This window comes from Panthera leo, chromosome B4 (assembly GCF_018350215.1).
Source record: "Panthera leo isolate Ple1 chromosome B4, P.leo_Ple1_pat1.1, whole genome shotgun sequence".
In the NCBI taxonomy this organism is placed as follows: Eukaryota; Metazoa; Chordata; class Mammalia; order Carnivora; family Felidae; genus Panthera; species Panthera leo.
The window spans coordinates 75,473,279-75,486,335 of record NC_056685.1 but is presented as its reverse complement, the minus strand read 5'-3'; the positions used below and the strand labels follow the sequence as shown (position 1 = coordinate 75,486,335).

Below are 13,057 nucleotides of genomic sequence, written 5' to 3'. Positions count from 1 at the left end.
CGGATGCATCTCGGCGACCAGGAAACGGGAAAGATGGCGACTGTTCGGCGACGTTGAGGCCGCGTTGGGCGGTTCAGACTCAGAGTGGTGAGTCCCGAACGATGGAGGCGGTTCCCAGGAGCTTGCAGAGAGGGCAAGAGTGGGGGCACGGCGATGGCCCCTGTCCCCGGGACGAGGCGGGGAAGAATGCCTCAGGGTAGGGGCATGAGCCCAGAGAGCTCTGGCGGGCTGGAGTGAAGGGGCGCGGGCCCCAGGGCGGAGTGTTGACTCCTGGAGACACAGGCCAGGTCCCTGGACGATCTTACGGGCCAGACCTTTGCCCATGAGCATAGCACCTGTGATACCCTCCATCCGACTTTATTCCTTCATGTTTTGAGTAAGCCTTGCTCCAGCCAAACTGGAACTCTGGCTTTTCTCCCAGAACCAGTCATGCTTTCCCGCCTCTGCGCCTCCTGTATTATTTCTTTTGCTAGGAATGACTTTTCCGCACCCTCAATTACACATCTTCAAATTCTACCTATACTTAAATGCTCAAGAGCCACTTCCTCTACAGATCTTTCCAAATCTTCTTTGCAAATGAAAGGAAACTTCTTTGAATTCCTATAATACTTCATCTGAGCCTTCATCTTGGTAAGTGCCACATACCCTCTATTGTTCTGTAACCTTTTTTTGGACAGGATCTTCCTAATTTCCTTTTGTAATTCAATACGGAGTCTAGCATGGTGCTTTGCATATAGTAGATACTTGATAAATACTTAATTGGATGAAAAAGAAAATCTGCCCCTACCCTACAAGAACTGAGGAACTCAAAGACCTGGAGGTTTGCAAGGAAGGCTGTTGAGAAGCGATGAGTAGGGTGGGCCTGGTTATCTGGCCATTGTGATGAGTAGAACCTGTAATAAAAGTTGTCTATATTGTTTCCTTATCCTCACTTCTTATTCTCTTCTAAACTCACTCCACTCAGGCTTCTACTTCCTCCATGCCATCAGAACAGCTCTTGTCAAGGTCACCAATCATCTCCATTTTTCCAAACACAAGGGTCACTCTATCTCCTAGCCTTTTTCCACCGGCACAGTTCATCACTCCCTCCGTGAAACACACTTTTGGCTTCTGTGATGTCATCCTTAACTTTTTTTCCTCTTTCTTAATGCTGTTGCTTTTTTCCAGTCTTCTTCTCTGGCTCCTTTGCCTGACCTCTAAATGTTACAGTGTTCCAGAGCTCAATCCTGGTTCTCTTTTATTTCTTTCTTTAACTATAGTGCCTATTTAGGTAATACTATTTAGTGTCCCATAGCTTTAAAAGCCATGTATACAGTGATGACTCAAATTTTTGTCTCCAGGTTCTTCTGAGTTCCAGAATTGCATTTTCAAAATGAAACTTTTGATTTTCTCTTAAATCTCTTCCTTCCCCAGTCACTGCTGGTCACTAATGGCATCGTGAACCATTAGGTCAGTCACATCATAAATTTAGGAGCTATCTTTGTGTCTCCTCTTTTCCTTTCTCCCTTCATCAGTAAGTCCTGTCTGCTTTGCCTCCAAGTATATCCTGAAGCTCACTACTTTCCATCTCCATTGCCACTTTCCTAGAACAAGCGACTGTCATCTGTTGCCTAGACTGCTGGTTCTGTTTCTACTCTTGCCTCCCTATTATTTTCTTTCAAGTCACCAAATTCTTTAAAAATGTAAAATTAGATCACATCACTCTCTGTTTAACACCCTTTAAGGTTCCTGTTGTTGTTAGGTTGAAATCCAGGTTCCTTTACCTGGGCCCAAAACACATTTCCATGGTCTGACTCCAGCCTATCTCTCTGAACTCACCTTAAATCAGTCTTTCCCCTGGGTCACTGTCACTCAGCCACACAAGTCTGTTTTTAATTGGCAAATATGCTGCGCTAGTTCTTACCCCAATGCCTTAGTACTTGTTGAACTTTCTACCCCATAAGATCTTTTCCCTGATCTTTGCAGGCTCTCTCTTTCCCATCATTCAAGTCTCAGCTTACATGTTACCTAAAACACTCTTTCCTGAGCCCTCTCTCACTTGTTCCTACCTCTCCCCATCATTTCCACCCTGTTTTATTCTATTACTTCTCATTACTATTTGAAATTCTCTTATTCTGCCCATTATGCGCTTCATTGGAATTTCAGTGTTATGAGATCAGAGACTTTGTTTTGTTTACTGCTATATCTCTAGCAGGTAGAACAGTTTCTGGTGCTTAGTGAATATTTGCTGAGAGAATGAGTGATGTTCAGAGAAGATACCTCTCTTCTGGGTTGTTTTCTTAGGGTTCGGAGTAGAAGAGACATAAGTATAATTGCATTATGTACTGATATAGAACATTTAGTCATTTCTCAGACAATTGTGAGGTAAGATGAGAGTGCTACTTGTTCATTTTTCTTTACACATCCTCCTTTCTTAAAGGTATATGGCAGGAAATTACATGGAAGGGAGATTGTACGTGAAAGTCTGGGGCACTGATATTCCAACGGAACCATTTGGGGGTAAAATAAGTTCTGAGAAATGTATCCTGAGTGTTAGGAATGGATGATGATGATAGTGATGGGGTAGAGGTGGATTCAGACTTACTGTCATTTTAGCTCCTGGCTGAAGTGGATTTTGTAGTTAGAAGGACAGTTGACAGTGTGACATGGTGTTCAGTGTCCCCCCAGGCAGGAGGGGAATGGAACAAATTCCTGCTCAAACCTTTCATAGGACTGGGTAGCAGTCAAGGCTCTATGAGAATCTGAGTAGGGAATGTCAGTCAGCAGTCTGTGACCTTTATTTTTTGGTACCTGTCTTTCTTTTCTGAAATAATTATAGATTCACAGTAAGTTGCAAAAAAAAAAAAAAAAAAATACATAGAGGTTCTGTGTACCCTTTACCAAAGTTTTTCCCATTGTATAATGAGAAGTACATTTCTTTTAATCTGAGTGAAAGTGAGTTTGTTTCTCCATTTAAATTTAAGTTCTCCGTTTAAATTTAAGTTCTCTTTTCTCCACTTACAATTTAAGATTGTAATCCCAAATCTCAAAGGTAACTCTTTTTCCTCTTTTGAGTTTTCTTTATGAGCTCAAGGGAACTTACCTCCCTTAGCCATTTATGCGTTGACTGATCCCAGTGGGCTGGCAGACTGCTAAGATAAGCAATACAGGATGTTTCTAGAGGTAGCTAGTATACTATGCATTCGCTAACATTTCTTTTCATACTCTTACAGTCTAATTATAAAAATAAGATACATCCGTTATATACTTTTAGAAGTGAACGTATATGTATACAAAAAGGGATCACAGAGGGATGGTATAGTATAACAAATAAGAATGGGTCTCTGGAGCCAGAGTGCCTGGCACTCTGTCACCTACCACCTGTGTGTCCTCAGGCAAGTTATTTTATATACCTGAGCTTCCATTCTCTCATCTATAAAGTAGGCATTCCAGTATATCTACCTCATAGGGTTGTTTTGTGATTATATAAACGGTTTAGAGTAGTACATAGCACATAATAAGGATTTCTCTTATCCATGACAGATGGCAGGAGAGCTGGCTGACAAAAAGGACCGTGATGCATCACCTTCCAAGGAGGAAAGAAAGCGATCTCGGACTCCTGACAGAGAACGGGATAGAGACCGGGACCGGAAGTCTTCCCCATCCAAAGACAGGAAGCGGCATCGTTCAAGGGATAGGCGTCGAGGAGGTAGCCGTTCTCGCTCCCGGTCCCGTTCCAAGTCTACAGAACGGTAAAGTAACTTTGTATGTCTATATGGGAAGGGAGAGTACATTTCACACTTCTTCATTCTTGGTTCCTCTGATGCCTGCACTATTAGGCCACTAGTCTTTCACATATTTCTCTACACCTAGTGACCCAGCAGCTCTTAAAAGTTAAGAGGGAACTTGTAGGATGAAGGTCCAAGTGATCGAGGAAGATAGTTTCTCTGTTCACATAGACTACGGCCTATCATTCCATTAATGCTTAGCAGTACAACTCAGATCTAGACGACTTTCTTAGAATTCCCTCATAGCTTCTCCTAGAGACACATTCCCCAATTTATAAAGATGCTGCTTTGTGGAGAAAAGAGCATAAGAGGGACACCTGGGTGGCTCAGTCGGTCAAGCATCTGACTTTGGCTCAGGTCATGATCTCATGGTTCGTGGGTTCAAGCCCCGCATTGGGCTCTGCTGACAGCTTGGAGCCTGCTTCAGATTGTGTCTTTCTCTCTGCCCCTCCTCCTCTTCTGCTTGCTCTCTCTCAAAAATAAGTAAATAAACATTAAAAAAAAAAAAAAAGATCATGAGAACCTTCTTATGACTGCAGTGAACCTGGATACTCTGGAAATCTCACACGATTTCTTAAATTTGCCGTCTTTAGAGAGCGAAGGCACAAAGAACGAGAACGGGATAAGGAGCGTGATCGGAATAAGAAGGACCGAGACCGGGATAAGGATGGGCACCGACGGGACAAGGACCGTAAACGATCCAGGTACCTGAGGGAATGGGAGCGGGCCTTAGGAGAAAGCCTTCCTCTCTGCCTCTGAGCTGGCGCAGGCCCATAGGGAAGTCAGTTGTTGTGGTAGTTACTGCAGAGCTGTCATTTTTAGAAAGCACGTATCCTTAGAAACTATAGCCAGTTACTGAAGCTGCAACAGTTTGAGGGTCAGTTTGTTCTTAAAAGTTAGAAATTAGTTGGAGAGGGTTACCAGCCTACAAAACAGTCCCTTAGTTCCATTGGACCATTCAGGTGTCCACCCAAGATAAACAACATGTATTTGTTGGGATAGCTTAATGCCCCAGTATCTTGATCTCTTTCCTCTGGAAACTCTGTATGCAAAGTTTTTATTAGGCTCTGAGTATGCAGGTTAGGATTCAGGGCAAAGAACACAATTCCCATAGCAAATACGGGGGTGGGGGTGTTTGAGACCTCTTGTAGATTGGGCTTGTAATAGTTGTGGGGAAAGAATCTCTGCACAGGTAGGAAGGAAGCATGGGGAGGGAACACACAGAACAGTACCCGGAAAGGGTGGATGGTGGGGGACCTTGTCGACGAAATTCATTGTGTATTATAAATGAAGCAGGATTCTTTTTTTCTGATGCGCACCTGCTATTTGGAAGAGAGATTTTTGCCCTCAGTAGTGAAGGCAATCTTGTGAGAAGAGATTAGTCTTGGAAAGGGAGATTCAGGTAGAATGGGGCCAAGACAGGCCCATCATTAGGTTTCAGAGCAGGCAGAGTGACCAGGCCTGCAAAGGGAGCTTCAGGGCGTGATGGATGGCCGTAAGCCAGTCTTGTTGAGTCATGGGAAAGCTTCTATCCTCTCTGTGGCTCAGCCTGGATGAGGGCAAGATAGCGATATGGATCTTTCCCGTTTCTTTTCCTTAAAGTTTATCTCCTGGCCGAGGAAAAGATTTTAAATCTCGGAAAGACAGAGACTCTAAGAAGGATGAAGACGATGAACATGGTGATAAGAAACCTAAGGTAAAGGAGAGGAAGGATTTCTCTCATCTTCCTCTTCAGTTCAAGTTCTACGTTATAAATCTTCAAAGGGAGAGAGCCTTTATGGACTGAAGTCCTATTTTTTTTATCTTTAGGCTCAGCCATTATCCCTGGAGGAACTTCTGGCCAAGAAGAAGGCTGAGGAAGAAGCTGAGGCTAAGGTGAGAACTCGAGGGTCTGTGTTAGCTGGCCGGGCTGCTATAATAGAACGTTGCAGGCTGAGCGACATAAACAACAGAAATTAATTTTGTCACAGTTCTCGAGGCTAGAAGCTGGGATCAAGGTGTCAGTAGGGTGGTTTTCTTCTGAGGCCTCTCTCCTTGGCTCGTGGGTGGATGTCTTCTCTGTCCTCACATGATCTTCCCTCTGTGTGGACATGCCCCTGGTGTCTCTCTGTGCCCAGGTTTTCTCTTACAAGAGAGGAATGGTTTAGGGTCCACTCAAAGAACTTCATTTTACCTTATCACCTCTTTTATTTATTTATTTATTTATTATAAAAATTTTTTTAATGTTTATTTATTATTGAGAGACAGAGCGTAAGCAGGGGAGGGGCAGAGAGAGAGGGAGACACAGAATCGGAAGCAGGCTCCAGGCTCTGATCTGTCAGCATAGAGCCTGACCCAGAGCTCGAACCCACAAACCGCAAGATCATGACCTGAGCCGAAGTCGGACGCTTAACTGACTGAGCCACCCAGGCGCCCCTACCTTAATCACCTCTTTAAAGGTTCTATCCAAATACAGTCATATTCTGAGGTACTGGGAGTTAGGGCTTCGACATATAAATTTTGAGGGGGACAGTTTGGGCCATAGCGGGATCCTAGACCTATCTGTATTTTCCTGAAGAGGTGTAATGCCTGAGCAAATATTGTCGGGTCCTCTGCTGTCTCCTTATCAATGATGTGATCATACCCTCCTCCTAGATCCTTTGTTTACAGTTCCAATCTATTTTGTAGCCCAAGTTCCTCTCCAAAGCGGAACGAGAGGCTGAAGCCCTAAAGCGACGACAGCAGGAGGTGGAGGAGCGACAGAGGATGCTCGAAGAAGAGCGCAAGAAAAGGAAACAGTTCCAAGACTTGGGCAGGAAAATGTTGGGTTCGTTTTCCTCCCCTGTGTAGCCCTTAGAAGGAGCAGGAGAGGATGGGTTGGAATTGTAGTGTCACTCAGGAGAGCCAGAAACCTGTTTGCTCTGGAGTTTGGAAGAGGGAGGGCTGGGGGAGTTGATGAGCATATCTCTGGGTTACGTCTCCATTTCCCTTGTATTGCAAATCTCCCCCTTCTCATTTGATGTCTGTCGTCCAGATCCTGTCCGTGCCCTCTTTTGTCTTGCACTGAGTTCTTCTGCAGCTTTGCTTTCCTTGGTCTGCAGAAGACCCTCAGGAACGGGAACGTCGGGAACGCAGGGAGAGGATGGAGCGGGAGACCAATGGAAATGAGGATGAGGAAGGGCGACAGAAGATCCGGGAAGAGAAGGATAAGAGCAAGGAACTGCATGCCATTAAGGTGCAGGCCTTGGTTCTGTGCTCATTTCCCCCGCCACACACAAGAATGAGATTTAGTTATTTGGCCATTCCGATCTCTGCATGTGAGATCTGGGTGGGCCTGGAGCTTCATGGGCTTTGCATTCCGTCCCTGGGCAGGAGCGTTATCTGGGTGGTATCAAGAAGCGGCGCCGAACAAGGCATCTCAATGACCGCAAGTTTGTCTTTGAGTGGGACGCATCGGAGGACACGTCCATCGACTACAACCCCCTGTGAGTGGCTTCAGGCCTGTGTGCTAGGTCTTTTAAGGCAGTTCCTGGAAAGAACTGGTGCTACAGAAAGAGCAGTAAGATTCTGGGGTGGGGAAATCGGTAAGCGCATAGTCAGCCAGCTCTCTGGGTGAGGAGAGACCCCAGTTACGAAGGTGTACATATTGGTTCATGTCAGTAGTCCGCCCTTCCCTCCTGCTGCTATAACAAACCCCCGTCTCCACCTCAGATACAAGGAACGGCACCAGGTGCAGTTGTTGGGGCGAGGCTTCATTGCAGGCATTGACCTGAAGCAGCAGAAACGAGAGCAGTCACGTTTCTACGGAGACCTGATGGAGAAGAGGCGGACACTGGAAGAAAAGGAGCAGGAGGAGTGAGTGGCAGGGCTGGGGGTGGTTGGGCAGAGCCCAGAACCTACAGAAAGGAGCTGGAGGAAGGATACTGATCCCACTTGTTCCTCACGTCCCGCTCCAGGGCCAGACTCCGCAAGCTCCGTAAGAAGGAAGCCAAGCAGCGCTGGGATGATCGGCACTGGTCCCAGAAGAAGTTAGATGAGATGACGGACCGGGACTGGCGGATCTTCCGAGAGGACTACAGCATCACCACCAAAGGCGGCAAGATCCCCAATCCCATCCGGTCCTGGAAAGACTCTTCTCTGCCGCCACACATCTTGGAGGTCATCGATAAGTGTGGGTACAAGGTAAGGAGGGACAGCTTGGCCCAGAAGACCTGATGTGTTCCCATGTTCTAGGGGATACACACTTAATTTGGGAACAGAGAGCTTTGTTCCTTTGTTCCTCTGTTTTGTTCCTCTTCTGCCAGGGAGCACTAAGGTGATGCTCTCACTTTCTGGTGGAAGTATTGGCCTTTGGTGACTGTGTTTCCTCACTGTGAACTGCTGTCCTCCTCTTGTGCTGGCCCATGTGCCCACTCTGTCAGCAGTGGCTTGGGTAGCCGGACTCCATCTGTACCCATTATTGTCTCTGGGTCACTGCAGGAACCAACACCTATCCAGCGTCAAGCAATTCCCATTGGGCTACAGAATCGTGACATCATTGGTGTGGCTGAGACCGGCAGTGGCAAGACAGCAGCCTTCCTCATCCCATTGCTCGTCTGGATCACCACTCTCCCCAAAATTGACAGGTGGGGTCGGCAGGTCCCAGTTGGGGTGGGTTTGGCTGGGTGGGAAAGGTCACAGTGGCAACTGAGCGTTTGGTTTTCTTTTTAAGTCTACAGTCAGAAGCCCCCTTCTTTAGTCTGGGTCAGATACTAGGGAATAATTGGATCATGGTATCAAAGAGGTGTATGATTTTGTTGGCAAGGACCACTCCCTGAAGAACTTGGCTGCCCTGGAGTCTCTGATTTTTAAATGAGATCTTTGCATCCTTTTCCCACCACCCTCCCCATCTCCATAGCTGCCCTTAAGAGTGACTTTGTCTTGCTCCTGTTTGTGGTTGGATAAGAACGAAAGCTCACGGAACTGTGGGATGCCCCGTTTACCACAGGATCGAAGAGTCAGACCAAGGCCCTTATGCCATCATCCTGGCCCCCACTCGTGAGTTGGCTCAGCAGATTGAGGAAGAGACCATCAAGTTTGGGAAGCCACTGGGCATCCGCACTGTGGCTGTCATTGGCGGCATCTCCAGAGAGGACCAGGGCTTCAGGCTGCGCATGGGCTGTGAGGTTCGTTCACCTAGCGGGCAGCCAGCCCACTGTTTGAGGGTTCTCAGTTTGGGGGCCGTGTTTCTGGTTTCTGCCATAGACGTACAGTAAAGTGAAGAAAAGGACTGGTTTATATATATGTGCTGTTACTTGTCGAGAACTTAAGAACCAGGTATCGTACTGTGCGCATCATTAATTTTACCAACAACCAAATGAGAGAGAGAGGTGGTGGACCTCCATTGTGCAGGTGAAGCTGAGGCTCAGGTCAGTAACTTGCCCAAAGTCACAGCTGGCAATGAGCAGAGCTGAGATTCATACCACACACAGCCTTTGTTGTCACTCACTCTGCCAGACCATGTCAGTGACTTCACGTATTGGCTCCTCAAGGTAGAGGAAGAGAGCTTTCGATAAGAAATTTGATGGAGGAATTGAGTCTTTTGCAACTTTCTGGCATAATCCCTTTGTATAATTCTCTCCATGGTTTCCCTTAGTCTCTCTTCCATCTAAGAAAGCTCCTTCTGATTTTGCCTCTTCTGTTTAACTCCTGAGCCTTACTCAGAGACCCTGTTCACTCCTTAAAAAAATCCAAGGTGGCAACAAGCGATTCTGTGCCGGTTCTTAGGAACCTTTGCCGGCAGTCATAACTGCAGGTTGGGGTCCAAGTTCCTTAGCATTGGAGGTCTGTTGTCTGAGCGGGTGGATAGTTCACAGGAGGGAGAAGAAAGGGGTACGTGCTGCGGCTGCATATGTTTCCACTGTGCCCTCCAGATTGTGATAGCTACCCCAGGACGTCTGATTGATGTGCTGGAGAACCGTTACCTTGTGCTGAGCCGCTGTACCTATGTGGTTCTGGATGAGGCAGATAGGATGATTGACATGGGCTTTGAGCCAGATGTCCAGAAGATCCTGGAGCACATGCCTGTCAGCAACCAGAAGCCGGACACGGATGAAGCTGAGGACCCTGAGAAGATGTTGGCCAACTTTGAGTCAGGAAAACATAAGTACCGCCAAGTAAGGCCGCTTCCCTAAGCCGGGAAAAGGGGGCAAGTTGCCAAACCTGCTCTGAGGCCCATCTTGCCCTGGGGGGGGCCCACGGTACATTTACCAGCATGTCCTCTGACAGTCCTGGCAGCGGAGCCATTATTGGCTTTGCCCTCGAAAATGGTTCCAAGGCATCATGCTACTCCCCACCATGGGTGCCAGCAAATGCTCTCAGCCCTTCGTGTCATCATAAGATGGAAAATACCTTGGTGAGCAGGTAGTGAGGAAAGAAGTGGGAAAGCAAAGGACACGATTTCCTATGGCAGTGGCTGTTAAAGCCTACTCCACGGCTCGTTTTAGGTTCTTTAGCCCAGGCTACACTTCCTGTGGTGATGGAGGATATGGCGGTGCCTGCCTGGGCCCAGGGCTGAGCTTCCTGTTTTCACAGACAGTCATGTTCACGGCCACCATGCCCCCAGCGGTGGAGCGTCTGGCCCGGAGCTATCTGCGGCGACCCGCTGTGGTGTACATTGGCTCTGCAGGCAAGCCTCATGAACGTGTGGAACAGAAGGTCTTCCTCATGTCAGAGTCAGAAAAGAGGTATGGGGGCGGCTGGGCCTGGCAAAACATGATGGAGAAGGCGCTTTTTTCTGTATGAGGGATGATGGAGGGTGAATGTTCTGCTGTTCTAAAGAGCTGCGGTTTGCTTGTTCGGGACGCCATGGGATCGAAGGTCCTGGAATTGGTGTTGGTAGATCAGAGTGTGCGTCTCAAAGGTCTGCCTCTCATTTTTCTCCTCTACCTCTTCTCCCCAGGAAAAAGCTGCTGGCGATCTTGGAACAAGGCTTTGATCCACCCATTATCATTTTTGTCAACCAGAAGAAGGGCTGCGATGTTTTGGCCAAATCTCTGGAGAAGATGGGGGTATGTCTGGCGAGAGAGAGCCAAGTCCGCTCTCTTTGGTGGGACTTTCTGAAAATAGAGGGCCCCTCTGAGGCTCCTCCTTTCAGTCCTGTCCCATTCTTTAACCTAGGGTTCAAGTCAGGGCCGGAGGGAAAAGGGTGGTGTGACAGGGATGAGGGAACTGGGTCTGTTGTGTGATCCCCTGTCTAGTCCTGCAAGGGCAGCCAGAGCTGCCTTGGGTCTTCCTCCAAGGGGGCCGGGCCAGGGACAGGTTTTGAGACACGCATCCTGGCCGGACGGGAGGCTGTAGAATAGTAGATCAGAGTTCTTTGTGTTTATAGATGTATGGGAAAGTGGGTGGTGCATCACGAGGGACATGGGGGATTGGTGTCCTTTACTCCTGCTACTGGTGTTTCAAGGGTCCTTAAATGTCTTGGTCCCTGCTTGCCGCTCTCATCTCAGCCTCATTCTCTCTTTGATGACTTCCCGTCTATCTGGCTCCGCGCCACCTGCCCCCCAGTCGCTTTACCGTTATTACTATCACTTTATTTTTACTCTCTTTCCCCTTTCACCCCAGGGCTTTACCTTTGACCTCACTCTGTCTGCCCCTGCCGCACCACACCCTGTTCTCTCCCGTCCCTTTCTCCAGCTCACCTGTTCTCTGCTTGCTTCCAGTAGCACTCGTTCTCTCCCCCTCCTCCTTCCGCGTCTGCCCTGCTGCTCTGCAGCCCTCCCTCACGGTCTCCACTCCCTTCTGTGTCTTTCCATGACCCCACTGCTCTCTTCTCACCTTGCCGTTGTTCCAACAGTACAATGCTTGCACGCTGCATGGTGGAAAAGGCCAGGAGCAGCGAGAGTTTGCACTGTCCAACCTCAAGGCTGGGGCCAAGGATATTTTGGTGGCTACAGATGTGGCGGGTCGTGGTATCGACATCCAAGATGTGTCTATGGTTGTCAACTATGATATGGCCAAAAACATTGAAGGTAAGTGCGGGCGGAAGCAGCTTCCATCCAGGTAAAGGGGGCCTCCTTGTCTCATTCCACTCGAAGCCGGAGGCTCTTGCTGCCATTCCTCACAGCTCCAAGTCTGGGATTGCTTGTCCCGGTGGGAAGAGCTCTGCTTTTTATCTCCCATGGGTTTTGTCCCAGCACCGGGGACAGCTCTGTCTCCGGGGTGTGGGCCGCTTTCAGTCTGGGTGTGGCAGGTTGATCCCCATCGTTAGTGGTGGAGAGGGCACTGTGGGCTCTGCGGGGGTCAGGCGGGGGGGGGGGGGGCGGCGGGGTATTGACTGCCCTCGGAGGTGTGTTGGGGTGGGGGGCGCCTTTACAAGTGAGGCCCAGTACCCTCAGTGGCACTCCTCTCCTTCCCCAGATTACATCCACCGCATTGGTCGCACGGGACGAGCTGGCAAGAGCGGTGTGGCCATCACCTTCCTCACCAAAGAGGACTCCGCTGTGTTCTATGAGCTGAAGCAAGCCATCCTGGAGAGTCCGGTGTCCTCCTGCCCCCCAGAGCTAGCTAACCACCCAGATGCCCAGCACAAGCCAGGCACCATCCTCACCAAGAAGCGCCGGGAAGAGACCATCTTTGCCTGACACGGCACTCTTGCCGTCAGTTTAAGGGCATGTTCTGAAGCCTTTTCTTCGGGATCCTTACGTCTCTTTCCAGGTCCTCACTCTTATGGGGCCTTAGGAAACAATCAGACTCCTCGGCCCAAACCCTCAGGTCTGAAGGCCCGAGCGTGGGGCTGCAGAAGGAGAGGAAACTGCTGTAGGCGGCAGGGAGAACAAAGGACACAGATTCTGGCCTGGCTCTGCCCCTCTGGAGGGCTTTGGGATTGCACTGGGCCATCAGCTCTTGCCAGTCGTGGGGGCAGCCGGTTGGCACTGCCTCACAGACTGAACAAAAACCTGGCCGCCACGACGGTACCTCTTCGGCTCCGACTTGACTGCAGAAGCTGCAGCAGTGTCATTGCCCTAGGTGACCCCAGGGGATCTGGCACTGTGAGGATTATGGACCTTGGACTCTGTCATTTTGACAGCCGTTTGCCCTTTTGGATTATAAAACCAGTTGAGAGCCTTGTTTAGAGCTGTGCACGGCCCCTGTGCCAAGGGGTGCTGTGCACTCTGGGCATCCCTCACCCAGGGAATTTTTTTAGTAGCTGTGGGGACAGGGTGAGCTGGCTGTGTCCATCTTGAAGTCACTGAGTGAAATTTCTGTTTTTTATTCTCTGAGAAGATGAGTTTGTATGTTCTGAGAATAAACACATGAAGATGAAGGCT

The 13,057-nt window shown here is 48.7% G+C and overlaps 1 protein-coding gene across 2 annotated transcripts; it reads left to right on the top strand.

Moving 5' to 3' along the window:
- Nucleotides 1-13,053, top strand: DDX23 (DEAD-box helicase 23). 2 transcript variants are annotated; one of them, XM_042946391.1, is made up of 18 exons: nt 21-87; nt 554-630; nt 3,523-3,731; nt 4,361-4,471; nt 5,370-5,463; nt 5,577-5,642; nt 6,435-6,573; nt 6,848-6,981; nt 7,119-7,231; nt 7,458-7,601; nt 7,703-7,928; nt 8,226-8,371; nt 8,734-8,911; nt 9,659-9,901; nt 10,320-10,471; nt 10,687-10,795; nt 11,584-11,758; nt 12,147-13,053. In XM_042946391.1, exons 3-18 carry the CDS (start codon nt 3,523-3,525, stop codon nt 12,368-12,370), a joined length of 2,463 nt encoding a protein of 820 aa, XP_042802325.1. In that variant the 5' UTR covers nt 21-87; nt 554-630; the 3' UTR covers nt 12,371-13,053. The 2 variants fall into 2 exon arrangements, with proteins under 2 accessions (XP_042802326.1, XP_042802325.1); XM_042946392.1 differs by lacking the exon at nt 554-630 and having other exon boundaries at nt 1-87.
- The last annotated feature ends 4 nt before the right edge of the window (nt 13,054-13,057 follow it).

Excerpts from the sequence above, each read along its gene's own strand:
- DDX23 (XM_042946392.1), top strand. The coding sequence starts at position 3,523 with ATGGCAGGAGAGCTGGCTGACAAAAAGGACCGTGATGCATCACCTTCC. Across the intron at positions 5,464-5,576 it reads ATGGTGATAAGAAACCTAAG|GCTCAGCCATTATCCCTGGA; the intron begins GTAAAGGAGAGG and ends TTTTATCTTTAG. Across the intron at positions 8,372-8,733 it reads ACTCTCCCCAAAATTGACAG|GATCGAAGAGTCAGACCAAG; the intron begins GTGGGGTCGGCA and ends CGTTTACCACAG.